Raw genomic sequence first — 25,042 nt, forward strand, 5'->3', positions numbered from 1 at the left:
TAAACCAATTCTTCCCATCTCCAGGCATTTTGTTATCCTTCAGATAAGGAAACATATTTTTTCCTTTTCACCTCTACTCCAAGCAATTCAGTCCCTTCCCAGTTCCCCCAGCTCTGGAAATGCCAGTCTGTCCAGTTATGATGGTTTGCCCAGCTGATAGGACAACAAACACACTTGTGTTTTTCCAGACCGTTTTCTGATCTTTCCCAAGACCTTTTCCCTAGTTCAGTTAACAACAGCTGCTGGAAAGCTCCTCCCTGAGGGAGGAGAGAAGATCTCATTGATTTTACAAGAATAATTTCACAACACACAAATACACCAGGACTGGTGCTGCTGTTGGGTGAGGAAGGGTGTCTGCAAGTGAGAGCTGTAGGCGTGACCCGCAGGGCTGTGCTGGATCACGTTTGCCTGTCGCTTGCCCTTGTAGAGATCCACTGTCCCCTGCGAGTCCTGGCAATCAGGTCACTTTCTGCCTTGGGGCAGCTGCCAAATGCCGAGTATTAAAGGAATCAACATGACTGTGGGGCAGGAGCAACAGGCCGGCATGAAGGAAAAACAAGTGTTAGAAGATTTGGAAACGCACCTCACAAGGAGAGACACAGAGGCCCTCTTCCAAGAGCAGCCTCAGACTGGGAACCAGTACTTGGAAGACACTTTGCTTCGGAGTTACTTGAAAACACACCTTCCTCCCAAGGTCAGTTTGTGTTCCTGTGTGTACCCACAGGACTCTGTCAAGTCGCTGCTTCAGACTCAGAATTGAACATTTGTCTGAGCCTTTTTGTGCCTTTGAGTGTTTAACTGGAGGGAATTTATCAGCATTCCTTAAAACCTGTTGTGTTTGAGGGCAGGGGTGACAAACACTGCCAGGACACACACAACAACTGACTCAGTGGGCTCCTGGGACTGGGGTGAGTGTTGCAGTGCTGTTTTGGGATTGTCAGTGTGGGCATTTGTTGTCTGGTCATGTAGAGAAAGGAATTTCTGAGAGAGGAATCAGGCTAAGATGCTTGCAAACTCTGCTTTGTTCTTCCACCTCTCTTCCTGGGGAAAGAGGGGTTTTAAGGAAAATTCCTAAGGACGGGGGCTGTTCTCAGCCAAGCACTCAAGAAGGTGGAAAGGCCCCTTGGGGCTTGCTTGCTCCCAGCACAGGTTGGTGGCATTTCACTTCTTCAGCCAGGAAAGGCTCTGTATGGATTTCAGGGATGCAGATGGGGTGTCGAGGCCCCAAGCTCTGGATGTTTGTGCTGTGAGCTCCAGTCCTACAGGAACCCCTGGGAGGAGGTGGCTCACCTCTCTGGCTGGCCTCTGCCATCACCCCAAGGGCCACAAATGCTTCCCACTTTTCAGGGAGCAGTTTTCATGGAGCAGTGTGACCTCTCTCCATTATTTATTCCAGCAGAAGCAATGCCATGACTTCTAAAGCCACCAGATGATCAGAGGGGAGGGGACCTGGCTTTCAGTGAGGCTCCCACTTCTGCTTGCTCTCCAGGTCTGTGAGGCATGGCAGACACAGTGTGGGAAGAGTGAGGTGGCAGTCCTGGGAGCATGTCACAGCCATCCCAAAAGAGAGGAATGAGGCCTCCCTAAGCACCACCATGGCCTTCTTTGTGGAAGAGAAGACAGGAAAGGAGGATGCCTTTGGGTCACCATGAAGGTCCTGCTCCTAATTTGCACCTTCAGAAGAATCATGATTCAGGTCTCCCAGAGAATTAAAGGATCAGTGCAACAAGGCTGCTTCCACTCCTTCCCCAAACTGAGAAGAGCAGCTCCAAAACCTCCCAGAGAACCAGGAGCAGCATTTTCTTTTCGATTCTTCACTCAGTCCCAGCGGGGCAGTGTTGCCTCACTGCTGGAAAGGAGAGCCCTGGCTGCTGCCTGCAGCACTGAGAGCCTGCTCTCCATGGGAACACCTTCCTCTCCAGGACAGCAGCAGCCCCTGATGCTTTGGGTGTCCCACCGAAGCTGGAGGCTGACTCCTGTTGTGCTATTCCATGTCAAACACAGAAATTTTCTTGAAATGGCACAAAAATTTGCTTTCTCTGTTTGAAGGTGATATAAGGAGAAGACTGAATTAAGCATCTGCTTTTGCTGGGTGTTGTTGTAGAGAGGGATCTGTCAGGCTTTGCTGCCCTGAAAATACATCCTTTAATAGAAAGGATATCTATCTGCACTCCTAATGTGCATTAATTTGCACATTTCCCATATCTTAATGCTTGGGACATCAAAGGACAGATTAGGGTGAATGAGACCACCCAGCAGCCTCAGCCCTGACCCAAATGATTTTGTCCTCTCCATATCCCAGTGTCCTTTTTTGGAGCACCAAGGCTGCTGTGTATGACATTCAGCAGTCACAAGCGTAGGAGTTTTGATTTTGTTCCTTCACCTTGGAAATAAACACTTTTTTTTTGGGTAATTTGGTGGATTGGCAGGCTGTGTGTGGTCAGGGCATGAGCTCCCAGTGAAGCAGTTGGGGAGTTTTAGGAAATATGGATGATGGTGAAGGGATTGTTGTATGAATTCCTTCTATGAACCCAGACCAAGAGATCTGCTTGGCAGACTCATGTTCTTCTGCTCGCAAAAACCCACCAGGTCAACAGTTCGAGAGTCTTGTGCTTCAGCAAAGTCCATGAACTTTGGATTTCTGGGTTATGCCTCAGAAACAACCTTCAAATTGTTGTCAAGCTGTGATAAAGATTAGTGGTGCATGCCCATGGCAAATATGGGTGTGGCGTGAGCTGGAGCAGCTGACAGGCTCTTGTGCATGGCTTTGGCTTGTTTTGTGATTTTAACACTGTTTTGTTGTTCTGTTGAAGGGAAACTGGCTGGTCTGAGGATGGAGACTTCCAGAGTGGCACCTGAAGAATGTGTGTTTGATCCTCATCACACACATGGAATGGCAGAGGGAGGAAGGAATCAATCACACAGGCTGTAGATTAATGGAAGGTCAATACAGGGACAGGCAGGGAAAGGAAGAAGCCATGTTTGTACTTCATCAACAGGAAATTAACAGGGTTTATAATTGCATGATATTGGGTGCAGCAATGATGGCATTCACTTCCTTTATTATTTTATTGAAGAGGGAATAAGTATCTCTTGAGAGGCAGAGAACAGCAAAAAATAGTCCTCTCATGGAAGCAAATCAGGTGATTCTTTGACCCCCAAGACAGTCTTGGATGTTTTTAGGCCAATGAGGTCCAACAGGGCTGGAGGTTGGTTCCTCCTTGCCCGATTTTTGTCACCTAATATTCAGGTTATTTAAATCTGGGTAACTTCACTTGGCTTTACTTATAGACATGGAAGAGAACTTGCAAAAGGAAATTCCTGTCACCCTGAAATAGGGATCTGAGGGGGTTGGAATCACTCCTCTGTGAGTGTTGGTTTCCCTCCATTAACTATGGACATATTACTCCATGCAGGTCAGCCAAGCCCAGCAGAAATGAGGGCACATGAATCCTTCTGGAAGGATCCTTCAGGAAGGATCCCTGGGTGCAGGGTGGGAATGTGAATCTAGACATGTTGTGTGCCAGGCTGAAGCTGAAGAGGCTGCTCCATCCCTCCTTTTCTAATCTGACAGGCAGGTAGCTGCTGAGCCCAGTTGAAGGTTTCCTGTACAGATGAAGGCATTCCAGTTTTGGCAGCCTTTCCCCTGGCATTCTTCTCCAGCAGTAAATCTTGGAGCGGCTGAGGGACCTCTGGAGACCGATTCCTCCAACCCCCCTGCTCGTGTGCATCTGTGTCATTCTCAGCCTTGACACTAAAGTGCTTCTGTCTTTTATGAAATCCAAACATGCTGCCAAAAGTAACTTGAAAAAGTGATTTTGAGGGAAAAAAAGATAAAAAGTGACAGCAGAGCACAGCTGTGCCAGCAGAGGCTGAGGGAGCTGTCGTGCTGTGTTCTGGAATGCATGGAAGGGTCAAGTGGCTGGAGACCACTGGCACTGCAGGATAACATGGTCAGTCCTCTGCCCTTCCAGCTGGGACTGAGGCTGGGATGTGCTGAAGTGCTCTCCTTGTTGCTCCACAGGTCCTGGAGGAGGTGCATCAGGACCTGGAGAGGTTTGGAAACCGCCTGCTGACCAAGATCCAGCGTCTGAGCTGGGAATGTGAGCTGAACCCCCCCGTGTTCCGGCAGTTCGATGCCTGGGGGCGGCGTGTGGATCGCATCCACACCTGCTCAGCATGGAGGAGGATGAAGGAGATTTCAGCAGAAGAAGGGCTGATTGCTGAGGCCTATGAGAAAAGATACTCCAACTGGAGGTAACTGGGGCAAATTGGGAATGACTCAGTGCCTTCCTGATTATTCTTAGCAAGGTTTATTCAGCCTTTTGCAGGACTGAGCTGGTTGTGTAACCAGCAGCAGATGCTGCATGGACACCAGCACACCTCCTGCTGTCCCCAGCAGCTCTGTCTGTCCACTGCAATGTTCCACCTCACCAATGATAAGCCATAACTAATGGCCCACACTTGATCATAATATTCTTTGATGTCACCTTCCTAATGTTGGGCCTGGAAGTTCCCTGCACCACTCCAGCGTTGTGTGTGTTAGTTGTAATGCAGCTAAAGATGTGGGATTTCACTCGCAGGTGTTTTGTATTCCAGACCATGGAGACAGACCCACATTTCTTATTGTTAAAAACTGCACAACCTGGCCTGGTGCTGGCTGTCCCACTGGGACTGAGAAACTCTGCTGCTTCTCTTCCCTCTTCCTGGCTGGAACAGTTTTTGCCCTCTCAGAAATGAGTGGTCTGATCCTCACCCGTTCTGGCTGTAATTTTTCCTCTCTTCCCAGTCAAGGTATTTTATCCTCGTGCTGTTGCACTGCTGTGTAACCCATCTGTTTTCCCTCTGTCTCTCCCTCTCCCAGCCGCCTGTACCAGGCTGTCAAACTGTACTTGTTCTCAAGCTCCTCTGGAGGTTTCAGCTGTCCACTGGCCATGACTGATGGGGCAGCCAAAGTCATTGAGGTATGAGCTTGGCTGGTCCCTGAGGGCACAGCCCACGTCCTGGCACTGCAGGTTAGAGGCAGGAGCACCAGCCAAGGATGGAGGAGCACAGATCCATCTGGTTCTGGGCACAGCCCTTCCTTGCTATGTGACTCAGCTCTGTCTCTCACTGCCTTTCTCCATGAGGTACAAAGTCTTCGTGCCCACGCCAGCTTTTATATTCACTGACAGCACTGTGTTCAATAAGGCCTTTGCTGCACATGGCACCTGTAGCACTGCAGGTAGCTGGAAAGGTGTCCCAAGTGGAAGTGTCCAAGGCCAGGCTGGACAGGGCTTGGAGCAACCTGGGATAGTAGAAGGTGTCTCTGCCCATGGCAGGGGGTGGCACTGGGCAAGCTTTAAGACCCCTTGCAACCCAAACCATTCTGTATTTCTATGATCCTATGAATATATTTTTTGTTTTCCCACATTTATGTGGAGTGGCAGTTAGATATAATAGGCAGATCCATACCTGATGTAAATTGAACAAACCACCAAAACTTAGCCAATTGGTATGTTTGGCTCTGGATCTTAGTGACCCCCTTTGCATTGCCTCAGTGGCTATGTAGGATTCAGAGGAAAATATCCCTTAGGTAGCCAACCCTGGGCATTTAAATTCACCAAAACTTAAAGCAGCAAAAGGCAGTTCCCTCTTCCCTGCAGCTCTCTGGGTGCTGGTGACATCCAGCTTACATGAACCTGGCAGATGGGCTGTTTGAGACCTCTCTCTCCAGAAATCCAAGGGGATAGGGATGCTCAGCACTCCATGTTGTAACACAGGTCTGCACCTTCTGTCTGCGCAGTGCTGCAGCAGCTGATGGAGCTGTGCTGGCTCACGGGCTCTCGGCAGCACCTGCAGATCCTCTGCAGTGCAGGACACCCACCTGGCTTCCAGAATGCCCTGGCTGAGCCCTGAACACACCAGTTAAGGCAACTGTATAGTGTCAACTATTGTATAATGATCATCTCAGTTTATTTTCTCTCCCCTCAAACAGTCACTGGGTAACCCTGGATCTCTGAAAAACGCTTTTGACCGTCTGACATCCCGTGACCCTGAGAAGTTCTGGACCTCTGGTCAGTGGATGACAGAGCGAAGGGGTGGCTCCGATGTCGGTACGTGCTGGGGAGTGGGAACCGATGTGGCAGTGAGAACTGAGCACAAAGGATGTGGGGAACCTAAAAAGCCAGGGAGCTGGTTTAGGACTTCAGCAGGAATCATCCAAATCTTCAGCACAGCTCTGCTTTTTAATCAACAAAAGACCCAATCTCTGTCCTCTTGTGCGCACAGAGCCCTTTGTGTTCTTGGCTGAAGTAACTCCTGAAGAACTGGATTATACACACTGCATTTCTTATCAAGGGTCAATGAAAGAGATTAACAGCTAACCCATGCTCCATCTTCATAGCAAGAAGTGCCTTAAAGGATGCTGCTTATGCGGTAAAATCAGCATTGATTGACACAGAAGTTCCTACAAGACCAGGAAATTTTCTCCTCTGTTTCAGCAAACGGCACCGAGACCGTGGCCAGGAAGCAGCCGGATGGCACCTATCGTCTGTATGGATTTAAGTGGTTCACATCAGCAGCTGATTCTGATATGGCATTAACCCTGGCCAGGATAGCAGATGCTGAAGGACAGGTAAACCAGCTCTGTTGGCTGGGGAACCAGGGGAAGGAGCAGGGGCATTCTTTTTCTTCCTTGTTGCATTGTAATAAAATCCTCTCTGTGCCTTGCAGTGTACCCAGGGCTCCAGAGGCCTGTCCCTGTTCTTCCTGAGGGTTCGAGATGAGGACGGGAAGCTGAACAACATCCAGGTGCAAAGGCTGAAGGACAAGCTGGGCACAAGGCAGATGGCAACAGCAGAGCTGTGGCTGCAAGGAGCCAGAGCAGAGCTGGTGTGTAAGAGTTCCCCTGCCCTGGGAACTGGGCTACCCTAGCATGGCATTCACTCCTGGGGCTTTCAGCAGAGATCCCAACTGGAAAACCTCCTCTCTTCCACCTCTGTGGCTTGGCTGTCCACATCACAGAACAAATCACTGGTGGGGCTTTGTGCGAGTCAGAGCTGAGAAGCGTTCAGGAAAAGATGTGAGAGAAGACAATAACAACAACAAGAAGTTATTTTAGGCTGGTCATTTCTCTAATCTTGGTTCCTGAGCCAGCAGAGGGACAGTCTGTGTAGTGTGCAGGAGCAAGCAGCAGGGACCAGAACTGATTATGCTCACATGGTCTCCAAAAGCCACTTCTCTGGTCATAGAAACAGAATCTCAGGAGAGGATGGGTTGGAAGGGACCTTAAGGCTTATCTCATTCCAACCCTTGCCATGAGCAGGGGCACCTTCCACCAGACCAGGTTGCTCCAAGTCCCATCCAGCCTGGTCTGGGACACTTCCAGGGATGGGGCAGCCACATCACACCACAGACTTGGCTAAAATGAGACAAATGTATTTTAAAGCAAGCAGGTCTCAGTGCCTAAGGGCAGACAGGGACAGAGGGACAGCCTGTGTCCATGTGTCTGTTGACACCATTTTCATTCCCATGTCCATCCCTATCCAAGGTGTGTGAAAGGCTTTTGTCAGCCCTTGTTCCTTGCAGATCTCTGCAGAGGGCCGAGGAGTGGCCGCCATCTCCAACATGCTGAACATCACTCGGATCCACAATGTCATTGGTGCAGTGGCTTCCATGAGAAGGTGAAGGCAGCACAGGGCTGAAGGAGCAGGACAAGGGGACTTTGCAGTGCATGGCATTGGGCCAAATGTCCCCTTTGTGGGACAGACCTGAAGCCAGCAGTGCTGGAGGAGGGTGACCTGTGGGTGGGTGACCTGTACAGGTGTGGTACAGCTGAGCAGGGTTCTTATGGTAGAGGGACTGGAAGGGAATGCTCAGAAGTGGAAAGCTGCTGTTGTAACTGTTCCCTGTGTGTGTTCCCATCCTCCAGGATGATCAGTCTGAGCAGGGACTATGCCTGCAAGCGTGTGGCCTTCGGGAAGCTCCTCAAGGACCATCCCCTGCACATGCAGACACTAGCCCGGATGGAGGTGAGGCTTTTGGGAGCCAAGCTGGACCTGTTGGGAAGGAAAGAGGGCAGAGATCCTGTGCTGTTAGTGAGCACAGCCAGCCTGCCTACACTCAGATTTAGGAGGCCATTCCTGCTACAGCAAAATGGATGCAGCAAGGGAATTGTTTTACTCTAGTGGGATTTGATCTGATAACAGATCTAACTCCTCTGCTGGACTTCAGGTCATTCTAAACAATTACCTGGGAGTTTCCCTGAGAGAAAGGAGTGCCCTTACTATGATAAACCATGACCTCTGAAGTTGGGTGTTTGCCTCAGAATCCAGGCCTGACACCACAGTCACCTGACTCTTGTCCAAGACTGGTATGGACTCATCCAACTTCTCCGGCAGCTCCTGGAGAGCTTCAGGAGATGGGCTGTAAACAGTATTTAAAAATTCTCTTGCAGGGTGGGGGAAGGTGGTCAACATCTGTCAAACATGACCTCAGGCTCCAGAATCTCATTGCGTATGGCCAGAACTCCCTCTCTGAATGGAAGGGCAGATCCTACCTTGTCCCACAACACCGTACCCTGGTGCTTCCCAAATCAAAACTGCCAGGGAACTAAGCTGCTCAGGAAGAAATCTGTCACAGACTTTGCAGCTCCAGGTGCTCAGAGGTTGACCATTGTCTCACAGCCATTACCTTTTGAAACTATGTGGATTTGGGGCCTGGATTTCTTTTAGGAGCTTTGTTAAAACTCAAGCAGGCCTGATGTAATGCATTGCCCCTTTACTGCATCACAGTGTCCAAGAGCAGCAGAGAACCTTTAATATTCCACACTTTGTGCCTTGGCTGCTCAGAGTCTCTGAAGCTGTGGGTCTGAGCAGGCAGGGGTGGCATTTTACCCTGAGGCAATCTCATGCATGGGGTCCTGGAGTCAGCAGAGTCCAAGACCCCTGCCAGTGATCCCTGTCCGGCTCACAGGTGCAGGTGAGAGGGGCGTTTCTGCTGCTCATGGAGATCGTTCGCCTGCTGGGCCTGGCTGAAACCAACCTGGCGAGTGAGCAGGAGCAGCTGCTGCTGAGGCTGCTCATCCCAGTGGCCAAACTGTACACAGGGAAGCAGGTATGGAGCAGATTGATTAGCCCAGAGTGTGGAATGTTGGCAACCACAGAGCTGGGAAGGGGAGTGAGTGACACAGCACTGAGAGCAGGGGATACCTGCAGGACCTGCAGCATTTCCTGCTCTGGAGGCTGCTGCTCCTGCAGGCCCTCTCTCTGTCACTCAGGCATCATTCCCATCTGCTCCTCCTGTAGGTAATGACCAACCTGCCTCACGAGATGAGCAGGACCCCAGTCAGCCCATCCCAGCAGGAGCTGCTATGTGGTGTGGGAGGCTGGATTTTCCCCTCAGGCACTGTGGATCATGCCAGTTCTCTGCATTTTGCAGGCTTCTGCCGTGGCTGTTGAGGCAATGGAGAGTTTTGGGGGCCAAGGTTACATGGAAGACACAGGCTTGCCAGTCATACTCCGGGATGCTCTGGTAAGAGGGTGGCAGGAGAAGGTCCCGTGTGTCACCAAGTCCCCTGCACAGCACTCTGGTTCCCTGCTAAAGACACACTCAAGGGAGAACACAGCCCTCCCAGGCTCGCTTCCAGGTGTGTCAGCTCCTCCCTCATTGTCTTCCTGCTGAGCCCAGTCACCCCCAGGGAAGGACAGGATGTGTTCCTGGTGCTGTGCTGTTCCCTAGCACAGCAATGGGGCTGGGCTCCACTGCTGCCTTCCACTTGTGAGACAAGACATCTCTGAAGATATCCCTCTGTGTGCCCTGTGTCTCTGTTCCCTCACACTCCCCTTCTTTGCTGCAGTCCAAAGGCTCCCTGATGGTCTTCCACACAGGTGCTGTCCATATGGGAGGGAACAACAAATATCCTGTCCCTGGATGTGCTGCGATCCCTGGCCAAGAGCCAAGGGCAGGTGATGGCTGTGTTCCTGTCCACAGTTCAGGTGAGCCCACAGCTGCAGCCCTGCTCAGCCTCACCTTGGCAGAGCCTTCTTTGGGGTTTGTGCTCCTGGCTGAGGCTGGCAGGGAATAGGCCCAAACTGAAGCTTTAGACAAGTATTCCAACAATTGGAATTGTGTCTTACAATTCTGCTCCTTAAATAGCTCTTCCAAAAGCAGGATGCAGGCAGTGCTAATCCTGGGATCCTTGTGTGCTTTCAGCTCAGCAGTGGGGAGCTTGGCACTGTCAGAGTTCCTCAAGACAGGTACCAAAATAAGTGTATTTTTAACGTGACTCACCTTCCTGAATCCAAAATAATTTTGTGGGTTTGTTTCTTAACTGGAAAATCACCACAGGACTGGTGAATATTGAACCTCACTAGGGCTATCTACTGCATTATGACTTTCTATTTTTATTCCCTGAAAAGATGGAAAGAGCCAAAGGAATTCCATTTCTGCCTCTTTGGATTTGCTGTTCTCTGGCTCTACTTTTGAAGCTGCTCAGGTAACAGGAGTTCAAAGCAGCTCAGTTTCATGAAGGTGAAGGAGCATCTTCTGCGTGGCACATCCCAAAAAGGGAGACAGGAGGCAGGATCAGAGAGTGTTGTCTCAGAGGTGACATTATTAATCCAGACACAGCAATTCAGATCTTGTTAGCCCAGGCACAGCAAGGGAATCCTGGCCATGGGGAGTGCTGGATTTGGTGGTGTGCAGCCTTCATCTTCCCACCAGACCCCATGAGAAGGGAAGAGTCTGGAACAATGCTTTCCTCCAGCACTGGGGACTGGACAGAGCTTTCCAGAGCCTGAGCAGTTCTCATAGTGGCTGCAGTAGGCAACTTGTGTCCCATCTCACCCCCAGTTCAGCTGTGCTCTGTACACAGCACCTCTCTGACCTCCAGGGGTGAGGGTCCCCTTGCCATCCTCTCAGACAACTTTTGAGAAGGGAGAAATACCTCAAATAATTTGAGCACCAAACAAAAAGCCAGATCTGCTCAGGAGCAGGGCTGAGCACATCTGCTGGGGGCAAATCCAGCTGTTGGCAAACAGCTGCTTAGGCTGAGACTGTGTAATGGACTGGGAAGAAAAGGAGCTGTGGGTAGGCTCTAAAATAATTTAGAAAGAAGCAGCCTCCACAGTCTTACACTGAACACTAATTTAAACAAACACCCCACAAAGGTGCTGTGCTGCACCCTGGAGCAGCTCCCTGGTGCAGCTGGGAGGGCCCCTCAGCTGTTCAACAACTGGATAATCAGGGAGCATTAGGGAGCACAGAGCCGTGATGCAGAGCAGGGACCTGCAGAGAGCACTGAGATTCATTAATTAACGAGCTCCTCAGTGCTCCCATCAATCACGCTGTGGGTGAGGCTGGAGGGGGAGGGGGAGTGCTGGCTTCAAGGTCTCCAAATTCCAGTAATGCCACTGCCTTTACTGTCCCTGACACACTGAGGCTGCTGCATGTCCAGGGAGAGGGGCTGGGTTGGGCTCGGCAGTGTGGATGCTCCATTTCTGGATAGAATCAGACCTGGCCAGTTTAAGCTTTTCCTTTATGCCTCGGGCAGCCAGGTGCTGGAAAGGCAGCCTGGGAGGGATTGCTGTCTGCAGACTTCTGCAGGAACGTGCTTGAGTTTCTATACCAGAATCAGGTTTTCACTCACAGGTGATAAACAACATCTTTCTGAGCTCCAGGTGTCCACATTCTTTCAGTCTGTGAGTCTGGTTCATTTTGAAACATCCCTCCCAATCCTGTCTGCCGGGGAAATAATTTAACCCATCGTAAAGGGGATTTTACTGCTCCAATCCATTTCCTTTTTATTGATGCACACAAACCGAGTACAATTTATTTTATGTTTGTCCATCAAGGTTCTCAGTGTGCAGGCCTTGTGACCATTGTCAGAGGCTTTGCAGAAAGCAGCATTAGTACCTGTACAGCTCTTGGTTCTCTGAAAGTCATTTCAAGGGTAACTCCAGGTTTTGCTTCTATCCTCTATCAGTTGTCTCTACTGATGGTGAGATGCCCAGTGCTGCTGGGGCTGTGATCAGGAGGAGGAACCAAGGGTTGTAGTTATCCTCAGGAAAAGGGAAATACAGAAAACTTCCCCATCCTTGCACAGTGTAACTATGAGAAGATGAATTTTTAGGGTTTTTAATACACAAGTGAGTTTGTAACAAACCACCTTGTCTAGAGGTTATGAGTCTGGAAATCCTGGGGAGAAGAGTGATTGTGAGAGACAGGGATGGAATAATGGAATGGGTTGGGTTGGAAGGGACCGAAAAACATCTCTCATCCCACCCCTGCCACCTTCCAGTGTCCCAGGCTGCTCCAAGCCCTGTCCAATCTGGCCTTGGGCACTGCCAGGGGTCCAGGGGCAGCCCCAGCTGCTCTGGGCACCCTGTGCCAGGGCCTGCCCACCCTCCCAGGGAACAATTCCTAATTCCCAATATCCCATCCATCCCTGCCCTCTGGCAGTGGGAAGCCATTCCCTGTGTCCTGTCCTTCCAGCCCTTGTCCCCAGTCCCTCTGCAGCTCTCCTGGAGCCCCTTCAGGCCCTGCAAGGGGCTCTGAGCTCTCCCTGGAGCCTTCTCCTCTCCAGGTGAGCACCCCCAGCTCTCCCAGCCTCGCTCCAGAGCAGAGGGGCTCCAGCCCTTGGAGCATCTCCGTGGCCTCCTCTGGACTCTCCCCTGCAGCTCCAGGTCCTTCCTGTGCTGGGCCCAGGGCTGGGGCAGCTCTGCAGGTGGGGCAGAATCCCCCTTCCCCTGCTGCCCATGGTTTGGGATCAGTCCAGGACACATCCTGACTTCCAGCTCTGCTGTGGTGAGAATTTCAGGTGGATACTGCACAGGGCCAGTCAGTTCGTGTTGTACTAAAATTTTATTAGCTGGAATTTTGAGCCAGAGCCCTGGGTGTACTTTCAAATTCAATTACAGTCTGAAAAGTGCCTCTAAAATAGCTCAGGGCAGTTTGTTGATTGTTGCTTTTGAGTCACTTCAGGTGAAATTTGGCCACATCCCAGGACAGGGTCTCAGCACCAATCCCACACGTGTTGTGCAAGGCTCAGAATCAAATCTTGCCTCAAGAATTTCTGTGCAGGGCTGTAATTCAGGCTGTAACTCAGGCTGTAAATCAGCCCTGCAATCTCAGACATATGACAGTGTTTTCAGGTCCTTTTTAGACCACAACCCCAATTTTCAGGCAGCAAGAAACAAATCGCAGTTATTGATGTGGGGCCATGTGTTCGCTCCAAGCATTGACACAAAATTGTGCTTTTAGCCCTGGTTGGGATGTTCCTCCTGTCACTGTATTTTTAGATACTCATGATTAATCTTGTAAGTAAAAACCACTCTGACCACATGGCTTGGGAGCCAGTGAGAGCAAACAAATAAACAGATCTTAAAATTCCTCCATGAAAACAGAGGGAATCAGAACTATTGGAGCTCTGAAGCTCCTCTGCTTATCCTTTCAGGCAGTAAGGGGTGGTGGGGCAGCGATGCTGTGTGTGCCTCCTCCCAGAGCTGGGGCAGAGCAACCAGGAGAGAACAGGAGCTGCTCCTGCCTTGAGCATTGTCCTGAAGCAGCTCCCAGCCTCTCCATCCCAAGTGTAGAGAGAACATGGAAAAACCTTCCATAAGATCCAGGGCTTTTGGTTAGGAAAGGAATAAGTGCAATTGAAAAAAATAAAAAATATTGCTGAGAAAAGAAAATACAAGGTCTTTTTTATCCTTTAAGGACAAATTATGCTTTTACATTCCTGATCCGTATTTCCAGGTGTTCATCCTCCAGCTGTGGCAGTATGTCCGTGTCCCAGCTCAAACAGCTCGTGTTGTCCCTGTGCTTGTCCCTGGTGCCATGCTGGCTCCCACCCAAACTGTGGGAATTGATGCTTCTGGGATCTGTGATCCTCATTAGCAACAATCTCTGGGCTACTTCAGAACACATCATTAGTATTGCACTGGCTTGGAGGTTTATGGGCTTTATGTTGGCACTGGAGTTGTCTTGTATTTGACCAGCATATGCTGGGGGTGTTTCTGCCCCTGGAGCCTGGAACAGCAGCACTGGGAAGTGTGGAATTGTGGAAGTTTGGGGTCAGAGAACACAGAGCAAACGTGGGCTCAGCCCAGCCCAGATGGATTTTCTGGTCCAGTAAGAGGAGCTGCAGCACTGAAAGCCTGAGAAACATAAAAAATTCCTTCTGTGTAGCTGCTGCTCACAGGCTTCAGTCTCGTCTGCAGGTTATTGATGGAGCTAATTAATGAACAGCACCTCCCACCACGCTGTGCTGCTCACATCCAGCCTTTGGGGATGCTCTCCAAGCTGATCCCTCAGTCCTGCTGCAGAGAGAGGGGTTGGAGTGAGGGAAGATGGGACCACAGCCCACGAGGCAGGGCCAGCCCCAAACACAGGCAGTGTCCCATATCTCCTTACAGGGAATAACACAGCAGACACAGATGAACAGTGTGGGAATGCCGTGCCCTAAGAACAACAATTCCAGACTCTCTCAGCAGAGTATCCCTGGTGCTTTCCACAAGGAATTTGGGATGTGTGGCAGAACAGAAGCTCAGCTCAACCAGGGGAGGGTTCAGGCAGTGCTGCTGGCACAGTTAAATTCCCAATCTTCATCAGAATCACAGAATCCTTTAGGTTGGAAAAGCCCTCTGGGATCAAGTCCAGCCATTCCCCAGAACTGGCAAGGCCACCACCTACCCATGTCCCCAAGTGCCACATCCACATGGCTTTTACATCTCTCCAGGGATGGGGACTGCCCTGAGCAGCTGTGCCAGTGCCTGACCACCCTTTCAGTGAGGAAATTTTCTCTAATATCCAACTTGAACCTCTCCCAGTGGAGCTTAAAGCCATTTTTTCTTGTCCTGGGGGCTTTCCCACTGACATATTTTGGAGAGGAAATCTCCTTTAAATGTGAATTTTCCTGCCTGGACACAGCTTGAGCATATTTGGGCAAATTATTATATAACAGTGGGGGAATTAGACCTGATACAGGTATAGAATTAGAGAGAATTGGGGATGAGAGCTGGTCCCCATGTGCAGCTGGGAAGCTAGAATGGAAACAGCAACATGCTGGCTCTGGTCACAGGGAATTCTCCCTCCCCAAGGCAAGGCTGGGAGCTTCCTTTTGGGCACATCCCCTTCCCTGGCTGCCTGCCCTGTGCCAGTGGCAGCCACCTGGATCTGAGTTTGTTGTCAGCATCTGGGTGTGCCCAGGATCCCAGCAGCCCCTTCCCTGGCACAAGGCAAATACACTGGAATTTTTCCTGTGGTTGTTCTCTCTGCAGAAAAAGCTGGAGCTGGCTTCAGGCACTGAGCAGCTGTCCCCAGCCGTGCAGCGGGCACGGGAAGCCATCGGGAGCCTCCAGCAGTTCATGGCAGCCACGGGCTCAGAGCGGGCACTGACCATGGAGCTGGCAGCCAGGGACTTCTCCTACAGCCTGGCACGGATCTACACAGGCAGGGCAACACAGGAATCACAGAACCATGGAATGGGCTGGGTGGGAAGGGACCTCAAAGCTCATCCAGTGCCACCCCTGCCATGGGCAGGGACACCTTCCACTATCTCAGATTGCTCCAAGCCCTGTCCAACCTGGCCCTGGGACATTTGCAGAGATCCAGGGGCAGCCCCAGCTGCTCTGGGCACCCTGTGCCAGGACCTGCCCACCCTCCCAGGGAACAATTCCTAATTCCCAATCTCCCATCCATCCCTGCCCTCTGGCAGTGGAAGCCATTCCCTGTGTGCTGTCCCTCCAGCCCTTGTCCCCAGTCCCTCTGCAGCTCTCCTGGAGCCCCTTCAGGCCCTGCAAGGGGCTCTGAGCTCTCCCTGGAGCCTTCTCCTCTCCAGGTGAGCACCCCCAGCTCTCTCAGCCTGGCTTTGGACCAGAGGGGCTCCAGCCCTTGGAGCATCCTAGCGGCCTCCTCTGGACTGGCTCCAGCAGCTCCAGGTCCTTCCTTTGCTGATGGATTTCACACCAGGAAAGGGTGGGAATAAGCCAGAGATACCCGATTAATCCACACCCGGGTCAAGGGTAGAGCTCTGAAGCTCAGTCCTCACCTTTCATGCCGAAGCAGCTCAGCCTTCAAGCACTGCTGAGAAATAACCACCATCCTTTTTCCCTGAGCCCTGGGCTGTTCTGGCAGGAGCCTGGGAATGCTGACACCTCCTCCTCGCCCGCAGGAACTCTTCTAATGGAACACGCGGCTCGGCCTGACGCTTCCTCCACGGACGTCTGGGCTGCCCTGAGGTAGGCACAGCCCTGTCCACCCCGAGTGTTCTGGATGATTCCATGGGCAGTGCCAGAGGCTTTGCTCTGCCTTCGGAGCGATCCAAGCCCTGGCCATGGCCAGACCCACGAGCACAGCCGGGAACAAGCGGCGGCTGCTCTCAGTCCCGGGGCTTTTCCCTGCCCGGCGATCTCCATTCCCGCACTGACGGGCGGGATCTCTCCTGGGCACGGCTCGGGTTGGCACCAGCCCCGTGCGTGTGGCAGGACCAGCACAGCCCAGCGCTCTCTCCATCCAGGTGGTGCAACCAGGAGCTGTGTCCAGTGGCCGTGGAGTCAGGGAGGGGCAGCTACGGGGCCGGGGCAGCGCTCCAGGACAGCGCCCTGGTGTTCGGGAACAGCCGGCTCTGAGCGTCCGCAGCCCCCGCACGGACACGAGGTGGGTCGCAATCCAAACAATCCCCCAAATCCTCAGGTACCTGCAGATTCCAAGTGTGGTGGAATGTACCGTTCCACAAAGGGCCAGACCAGATCCTTTAGGAGTGACCCCCCACCTGCCCCGTCCTGAAATCCACGGCTTTGAGGTTTCCTAGTGCAGACACAGCCCTGAGAGTCACTCTAAGGTGCTGGAATGTTCTCACAGTGCTTTAGGCAAAGCACCAGTGATAAAACCCGGACAAGAGCTGGAAACAACAGCTCTTCAAGTGCCAACACGCTTCTTTTTTTAAGAAAACCAACCAACATCAAACTGAAAGTTATCTGAAACTGATTAAATCCAGAAAGCCACCATTTTTCCCTGTTCACCTTCCTGCTTTCCAGTGCTGACCACAGACTTCCGCCCCTGGGTGGGGTTTGCTCCAGGGGCAGCCCTTTCCACCCACTGTGGCTGTGAACATTGGCCTCCTCAGGAACTGCTGCTTTCTGAAGAAAAAAGGGATTTTTATTCTCTCTGGCCTCCAGAAAGTTGATTAATTCCCTATGCACGTGCCCTAATGATGCTGCAATCCATCCTGCCATAAATTCTACATAAGTTTTAGACTGAAATCCAGTAATTCTCCACCTAAGCACTGGCTGTGGGCTTCTCCTTCCCCTCAGCCCATCAGTTGATCTGCTTGGTATTGCCCTGTTGGCTACAAGTTTTTAATTAAGAAGTTGCTAATAGAAGAAGAAAGGCACTAATAGACTGAAGACAGCTGGAATTTATAGCTGGGAAATGCTGCAGCAGCAGACACTGAGTGGGAAGAGGGGGAAGGAGCTGTGTGCTGAGATTGGAGTTGTCCAGAGTTTCAAAGATGGCAGAGCCAGGAGGACACAAAGGGTGGCTCTGGGGAGGAGCAGAGTGGAGCAATCCCAGCAGGACACAGCAAGGGAGGCTGCATGGGCTCCCTGTGTCCTGGCACAGGGATCACAGGCTGAGCCAAGCAGAGCTTCCCTGAAATCACCCAAATGCCACGAACCAGCCCCAGCAGCAAAGGGCTTCTGTTGGCTTCTGTGCATTGCAGGGAATAAAGAACATTTGGGTCTGGAAAATCTCCTACATCACAGAATCATGGAGTCATGGAATGGATTGGGGTGGAAGGGACCTTAAAGCCCATCCAGTGCCACCCCTGCCATGGCAGAGACATCTTCCACTGTCCCAGGCTGCTCCAAGCCCTGTCCAGCCTGGCCTTGGGCACTGCCAGGGATCCAGGGGCAGCCACAGCTGCTCTGGGCACCCTGTGCCAGGGCCTGCCCACCCTGCCAGGGAACAATTCCTGCCCAGTCTCCCATCCATCCCTGCCCTGTGTCCTGGCACTAGGACTCTGTCCCTGCAGTTTGGTGTCAGAGATCTCACGGGGCAGTGCCCTGTGGAGCTCAGGGGAATGGGAAAGTGAGGGAGCAGGGCAGGCTCTGAGTGACCACAGCAGAACATCCACCCCCAGATGTGCCCCTGGCTCCGACAGCAGGAGGTGGATGTGACCCAGGAGGGAAAGGCCACGTGCTGGAAGTGTTTGCAGAGCTGATCAACACCTGGGATCCCCTGCTCTCCCTAAGGGCTCATCTCCAACTGCTGCCAATCCAGGCTTCTCCTTTTCCCAGCTATTTTACATTTCTGAACACCAGGATTAATTTTTCCTCGTACATGAGCTGTAATTTGCCTAAAAATAAGCCCCTCAAACTGGGAGCTCTGCAGATGCACCAACTCAGAGAAAAGGGACTCTGAATTCCTCACTGTGTAGGAAAATGACAAATTTATTAAGATCTAAATATTCACTCTGAGGCTGCAGTGGAATAAAGGCTGTTACACACATGAGGGTCTGACACTTCCAGTGCTGCTGAACAGCTCTGTCCTCAGAGCTTGGCATGGTTTCAAATATTTCATGTGCTTCAAGTAAGTAATTGAGACTTCAGATGTCATTTTAATATAAATCCCACCCAAAAAGAGGACAATCAAACCCATCAACCTGCTGCCACTGCAAGGTCTGAAAATCATTTTGTGACAGAGCTGTGGGAAATCAGTTCAAAACCTGGATTTGGTAAATAATAAAGTCAAACTTCAGCAGCGTTTATAAAATGCCCAAGTCCAAAGAACAGTGAGCTGAAATCCCAGAATGCAACAATGGGAGCTGTGGCAGCTGCACTGTGGGAAGAGATGGACAGCTCCAAGCCTGGGGAGCACCTGGGCCTCCTGCAGAGCTGCCCTTTGCTCAGTGCTGACTCCAAACCTCGTCCTGGGGAATTCCAGGACTCTCTGTTCGATAGGCCCTGAACCTGCTCAGCTTCCTGCCCGTGGTTATTGATTTCCCTTTGCAGCCTCCCAACACCTCAGAACCTCTCCCAGGGCAGGCTTCCTCTCTCTCCTGCAGCCTTTCCCAGGTAGTGGAGCAGTTCCCAAACAGCTCCTTCCCTCCCTTCCCCAGCAGAGCCGTTGGTTTCCACCCTGCCCCTGCCTCCACCACCCTTACCTGTGCCCAGCTCTGAGAACTGAGCCCTCCCAGGTGAGATCCCTCCTGCCCTGTGGGGGAGGAGGGGACCCTGGGATGAGAGGCGCCCCCAGTTCCCAGTGACTCCTGACCCTGTCTGAGATCCCGACTCAGGAGGCTGTTCCACAGCCCGGGGGCAGCACTGAAGCCGCCTATCGCGACAGCAGCGCCGGTGTCCTGAGAGGGTCATGGGCTGTCTGGGAGCTGGGACAAAGGAGAGAGGGAAGGAGGCTCCTTAGGAAGAATTGATCACGGGGAAATGAGTTTTGACACCTCCAGCCGTGTCCTCTTCTGGCAGAGCTGCTGCCCCTGGCAGGAGCCCTTCTGCACCTTGGGGAAGCTCAGAACTCCTCTGATCCCTCTGCCGGGGCAGAGACCCACACTCGGCATTTCCCAGACCAGAAACTCCTGGCACACTGTGCCCGGGGCTTGTGAGAAAGCCCTCAGGAGAAACTCAGGTATGAGAGGAGCTCCAGGAAATCCCACTGTGAGGGGTAACTGAAACACTTTGCATGTTCCTTACACCACCGAATGTGATTCTTACTTTTCCGCTCCAGATTCCATCAGCAGCTCTACCCCAGCCTGGTTTATTTTGATTAATGAACACCAGTGAATCACAGAGGGATTGTGCCCAAGGTCTTGTGATGACACATGTCTGGCCCCACACCCCCCCCCAGCTGCTCAGACCCCCAAGAATTCAGGGCAAATCCTCAAATATATAAGAGAAGAAATAAATGATGGTGGGGGGCCTGAGGACTGTGTGCAGCTGGAATGAGCAGGCAGTGCTTGGAAAATGGGAATAACCCTTGTGCAGGGCCAACATCAGTTGAGTTCTCCACCTTCTGGGACAAAGAGATCTTAAACCTGAGTGACTTTGGTTTGTTCCCAAAGAGCCACAGCTCCACCATCCAGCACCAGGATAAGGCAGGTGCAAGCAGGAATGGAGCTTCCACTGGCAAACCCCACAGAAAGCAGGGGGAATTCCCTGGAGATCAGGGCTGCTCCCACATTTGGATAACATCACCAGACTGAAATACCATGGTTGGTCAAGGGGAGAAAGAAAAACATGGTATGGAGGAAACTGAGACTGGCACCTTTCTCCGTCCTGGGAAAACCATGCTGATTGTGCCAGCAGAACCTGGCAAGGTGTGTGCGCGTTATGTGCTTCCCCCTTCCTGGGACTCCTGCACCAGGAAAACCAAGCCTAAGATCTAATTTTTTCTCTTAAGTTTAGGACTGACAGCTTGTTGTTCCTTGGAAAGACACAGCATAGAACAGAAAGCCGAGGGCAGCAGCGGCAGCCTCCTTTTCCAAGGCCTTGGTGTTCCTGCTAAGCCTCCAATACATCCCTCCAAGGGACAGGGAAGAAAAATAAAAAATTAGAAAGTGTGTTAGCAAATGCTCCCATGCAAAAGTCTAAACTTTATTCACTTTTATTTATATATTTAACAATTCTAAAGTATTTACTTCTCGCTTTTGACAAAAATGAAAAATATAGGAGCACTTTACTCTCTTGCGGAGAGAAGGGTTATTTCTGTACACAGCTACGGAGAGACGGCTTCCTCCTTTACATACAAAGAAAAAATAATATTAATAAAAAAAGTGCTTCATCAATCCAAAAAAGCCTAAAGAGCTGCAAGCTTTTATTCACACTGTACATCCCAGCCCCGGCCCGGAGCAGACCCTCTTGGCACGTGCGGAGGCTCCGGCTGATTCTTCACCCCAATGCCACACGAGGTTGGGGTGTCCCTCCACCCCGGCCCTGTCCCCTGCCCCTCACCACCCTCGTCCTGCTCTGCATGGAACAGCGATGCCTGTGCCTCTCTTCCAGCCCCCACCGCTGGATTAGGAACAGATCCTAAACCTGCCTTTGCTGGAAACCAGTCCTTCACTTCACTTTCAGTGTCTCTTTCTCTAGACCTGTGCCAGGGAGATCCCAAGATGCTCCATCCGTTCCCAGACCCCTTTGCCCCAAGGACGCAGCCTCCTCCTTCCTGGGCATTCACGCCGGCGCACGGATCCTGGCAGGGTGGGAAGGGCACAGACCAACCACCTCAGCGTCTCCCCCGAGACCCACTGAGCTCTGCCAGATGGTTTCTCCACATGACTCTCCCTTTGGATGATGTGATTGTGACATTCCAGGGAAGGGAAATGCTCCTTTCCCAAGGTTTCTTGGATTTTGAGCTGTTGTATCTAGAATTCTCAAATACTCCAGCAGGATTCTTGGGAATACCATAGAGAATTTGGGATTTTGACTAGGGAATGCACTATGAGCAGGATCTACTCTTCCTCCTTGCTGGATTGCACTAAGCAGGATCTATGGGAAAGGAAAGGGATCAGCACCTACCAGTTGGTTACAAACGGTATTTGGGAGTTTCACCCTTCAGTGAGGTGAGTCTGATTGGGACAGAAGGAGGAAGGGGAATCCATATGTATTTTGGATTGTTTTAAGCTCCTCAGGCAGCTTTTTCCTATCTGGAGTACACTGAGCACAGCCTGGGAAAGGAGGAGCATCCCAGGAGGGTGCCCAGCACCAGCACAATCCTCACAGGCTGAGCCCTGCGACTCCGGCGGGTCCCGGCCACCTTCCGTCAGTTTGGATCGTCCAGTAAAGTGCGAGTGACCAGCCAGGACCTGACCGTGGCAATGCTCCACTCCCAGAGGGACTCACACGGATGGGGCAAGGACAAGGCAGAGGTCTGCTCCTGTCCTAGTTGGATTGAAGCAGGAACTGCATGGTCAGACCTCTGGCAAGGCCCCGTGTGACGCCTGGCTCAGCTCTCACCAACAGCACGTGCATTCCTGAGCCAGCATTCCAGGTGTTCCCGCTGCGAGGGCTCAGACCTCATGGATTGGGTGTGCAGGTACAGAGCCGCCAGTGCAGGAACCTGACTGAGACCCCCTCGGGCAGCCACTGTGAGAACAGAGAGGGAGAAGGTCTCTGGGGAAGGAGATTCCCACCTCTTCTAGCAGCAACAGGTTCCCAAACAGCAGTTTTGGGTTTGGAATAACAGGAGTGATTGAAAGCACTGGAGGCCGCAGCTATTCAGGCTCTGCACTCCGGCTGGCCCGGCTCCCTCTACTCCCTGCTCCCCAAAATCCTCGGTCTGCAGCAGTTCTGCAGTGGGACAGATAAATACCCCCAGGGATCCTGGCTCTCACCAGCTCCCTCCCCACCTCCAAGACCCTCCCGCAAACAGATATATTATTACATATACACACACGCACGCGCGGGGACACGGACACACAGACAGGACAGGCAGGAAAGGGGGAAGAGCTGGACAAGGAGAATCCCACAGGATCCCATCCTCGAGGTCTGTCCCGCCGAGCAGCGCCCACGGCCCCAGCTCCACGCGCAGCCTCCCGGCCTCGGGCCCGGGATCCGCGTGCCCGCGGGGAAGGCTCGGCTCAGCTGCTCCCCGCCGCTCCCAGGCCAGGAATTCAGTTGGACGTGGCAGTGATGGGCTTGTCCAGTTCGAGGTCCAGGCTGGAGCTGCCGGGGTGGAGGCTGCTGTAGCAGGATTTGCAGACTCTGCTGGGCTCGAAGAGCTGCTGGCTGGGAACGGGCACCTTCTGGTTACAGCAACTGGAGCAGAACACGTTGCCACAATTCCTTGCATCAGGAACAGAGGAGAAATGGAAAAGAAAAGATCAGAAGGAGTTTGACAAAGTTACCTGAGGTGTAAAATGAGATATTCCCAGTACTGGGATGGGGGAAATACCTCCCTACAGGCCAGGGCATGGGCAGGGACAGCTCCAGCGTCTGTGCTCCTCCCTCCTACGGATGGAGTAGAGATCCAGGGAACGGGCACAGGAAGGAGCATGGAGCCAGGGCCAGCATGGAATTGCAGGTCATTAAATGGCTCTGTTCAGCACTGCCCTGAGCCAGGCTGGACAGGCTGTGCTTTCTTGTCATACAGAGAGCTCTCTGCCATTCACCATGGAATGATTTAGCTGGGAAGGGACATTAAAAGCCCATCCAGTGCCACCCCTGCCATGGGCAGCGACACCTCCCACTGTCCCAGGCTGCTCCAAGCCCTGTCCAGCCTGGCCTTGGATACTTCCAGGCTGGATGTGCTGCAAAGGAGCTTCCAGCACGATGCCAGTGCCACGCTGAGGGGCACAGGACTGAGGGGCTGAAGCAGAGCCACCACGGGCCTTTCTGAGCCAGACCATGGGGAATGTGGGGAACACTGGGAATGGTGGGTCCTGGCCCTGCTCACACAGCTGATCCAGCCCTGGCTCATAGGAGGGATGCAGCAGTGCTGGGAGCAGGCTGGACTCTGCTCAGAGCTGGAAAGGTTTAAACGTGGAAATGTCAAAGCCCTCGGTCGCTGCCATCCTCCCACTGCCCCCACAGCCACTCCAGAAGTCCCTCACTCCTGCATCCAGGAAACTGAGCCAAGGAGGAACATGCAAAGCCCGGGGTGGGCAGGCAGGTGTTCCATGCACAGGTGGGCACACGCAGCATTCCCGGCACTGGCGGAGCCGCACCGGCACATGCACCTTGTTACTGCTCAGAGTCATTAATTACCTTCTACAGCCCCCCTCAAAACCTGGGAGCCCTGTGTGCCCTGTCCTCCTCAATTCCTACAAGGAGCTGGGAGCAGCACTCCAGGGACCTGGGTTTTGCCCTCTCCATTAACTCTCTGGCATCAGGATTTGGTGCTCTCGCTGTTCTGCACTGGAGATTTGCTGCTGCCAAGAGACTGCCAGGGAATTCTGCTGACACCCAGCAGCTCTGATTAATCCTTCCTTGCCAGGAAAGGAGATTTCCAGCTGCTGGTCATTGATGGGGAGAGAAACAGCAGAGAAATCCCATTTCCCACTTCAGTGGGCTCATTTCCTCAGTTCCACACAACGCTCCGGACCTCAGAACTGGAACCCCAGCATGGGAAGGCTGACAGGGACCAGCCTCTGCAGAGGTTCTGGAGACTGGAGGGCCCTGCTGGAAATCCCTGTCAGAAGCACCTGCAGGAGTGGGAACAGCCCTGGGAGGTGCCACACAGCTCCCACAGCCCCATCTCCCTGCTCAAGGAATGATTATCCCAGAGTAGCTCGCTGATGGATGAGAGGAAAACCAACCAGAGGGATGAAAACAAGGATCTCTTTGTTGGAGCTCACCATTCCTAACATATGCTGGGGTTTTTGTTGTTTTATCCTAGACAATGGTGCTCTGACACTGCTTTGGAAAGCTCTGGACAGCTCATCCTTCTATCCCGGTGGTCCCTGCTTTGCTTCAGAGATTAAAAAGAGACATTAAAAAACAGGCTGGAAAAGGGATGTTGCTCGTTTGAGGAAGGGGGGCTGAAAGCCATGTTCCCCACTCCTCTCCTCATCCCAAATCTCAGATATTCATCGGGTTTTGGTTATCCTGACCCTCCACCAGTTCTGTGGCACCTGTTCCAGCCATGGGACCTTCAGTCCTTCTAAAACAAGTGGCAGGTTTTTGCCAACACCCTGCACAGCAACACTGAAATTGTTTGGTAACACATGTCCCTCTCCCAAAAATATAGGGATAAAAGGGAAATTATCAAAAATAAATGCATGAAACTTGCAGGACAGTCTCCTGTCAGTGAGCAGTACACACATGGACTGACAGTGAGTGTTAGTCTGAGCCACATCCCAGTTAAGCTCCCAAAAGCCAAGTCCTAAAAGCCTTTCTGTGAGGACAGAGGGCTGTTCACACAGATCCAAGCCCCAGCAGCTCGTGCTGGCCACCCCCAGCTTAGTTCTGGTGATTTCCAGGCAAGTGAGAAACAAAGAGGGAGGAAGGAGAGCTGAGTTAGTTGGGAGAAGTCACCCAGGAGAGGCTGACGGACAACGGACAGAGGCTGCTGGAAATGCTCACCAGAGCTGATCAACACGGTCAGTGTCCCT

General features: G+C 52.2%; 2 protein-coding genes across 17 annotated transcripts in view; one reads left to right on the top strand and one right to left on the bottom strand.

Annotated features, from left to right (window-relative positions):
* Nucleotides 1-315: 315 nt before the first annotated feature.
* On the top strand, nucleotides 316-20,518 carry LOC103818219 (acyl-CoA dehydrogenase family member 11-like). 7 transcript variants are annotated; one of them, XR_007778892.1, is made up of 15 exons: nucleotides 316-694; nucleotides 4,025-4,257; nucleotides 4,865-4,964; nucleotides 5,978-6,095; nucleotides 6,483-6,616; nucleotides 6,715-6,873; nucleotides 7,570-7,664; nucleotides 7,913-8,012; nucleotides 8,956-9,096; nucleotides 9,421-9,513; nucleotides 9,870-9,977; nucleotides 15,261-15,432; nucleotides 16,154-16,220; nucleotides 16,499-20,308; nucleotides 20,397-20,518. XR_007778892.1 is itself a non-coding variant. In XM_018916384.3 (15 exons), the coding sequence occupies exons 1-14, from the start codon at nucleotides 491-493 to the stop codon at nucleotides 16,608-16,610; spliced, it is 1,836 nt and encodes a 611-aa protein (XP_018771929.2). In that variant the 5' UTR covers nucleotides 316-490; the 3' UTR covers nucleotides 16,611-16,638; nucleotides 20,397-20,507. The 7 variants fall into 7 exon arrangements, 6 of the variants coding, with proteins under 6 accessions (XP_018771929.2, XP_009090767.3, XP_018771928.2 ...); XM_018916384.3 differs by having other exon boundaries at nucleotides 16,499-16,638; nucleotides 20,397-20,507; XM_009092519.4 differs by having other exon boundaries at nucleotides 16,499-16,638; nucleotides 17,019-20,423.
* A 46-nt stretch (nucleotides 20,519-20,564) lies between these two features.
* MTMR3 (myotubularin related protein 3) overlaps nucleotides 20,565-25,042 on the bottom strand; it is a 74,701-nt gene continuing 70,223 nt past the window's right edge. For 7 of the 10 annotated variants that reach the window (XM_030230784.2, XM_050980381.1, XM_050980376.1 and 4 more), the window contains one exon: nucleotides 20,565-22,775. In XM_030230784.2, coding sequence (XP_030086644.1) covers nucleotides 22,604-22,775 — 172 coding nt within the window. In that variant the 3' untranslated portion in view covers nucleotides 20,565-22,603. Of the gene's footprint in view, nucleotides 22,776-24,286; nucleotides 25,041-25,042 lie in introns of those variants that run through there. The other 3 variants (XR_007778890.1, XR_007778891.1, XM_050980382.1) reach the window with 3 other exon arrangements.

This window comes from Serinus canaria, chromosome 15 (genome assembly GCF_022539315.1).
Source record: "Serinus canaria isolate serCan28SL12 chromosome 15, serCan2020, whole genome shotgun sequence".
NCBI classification, from domain to species: Eukaryota; Metazoa; Chordata; class Aves; order Passeriformes; family Fringillidae; genus Serinus; species Serinus canaria.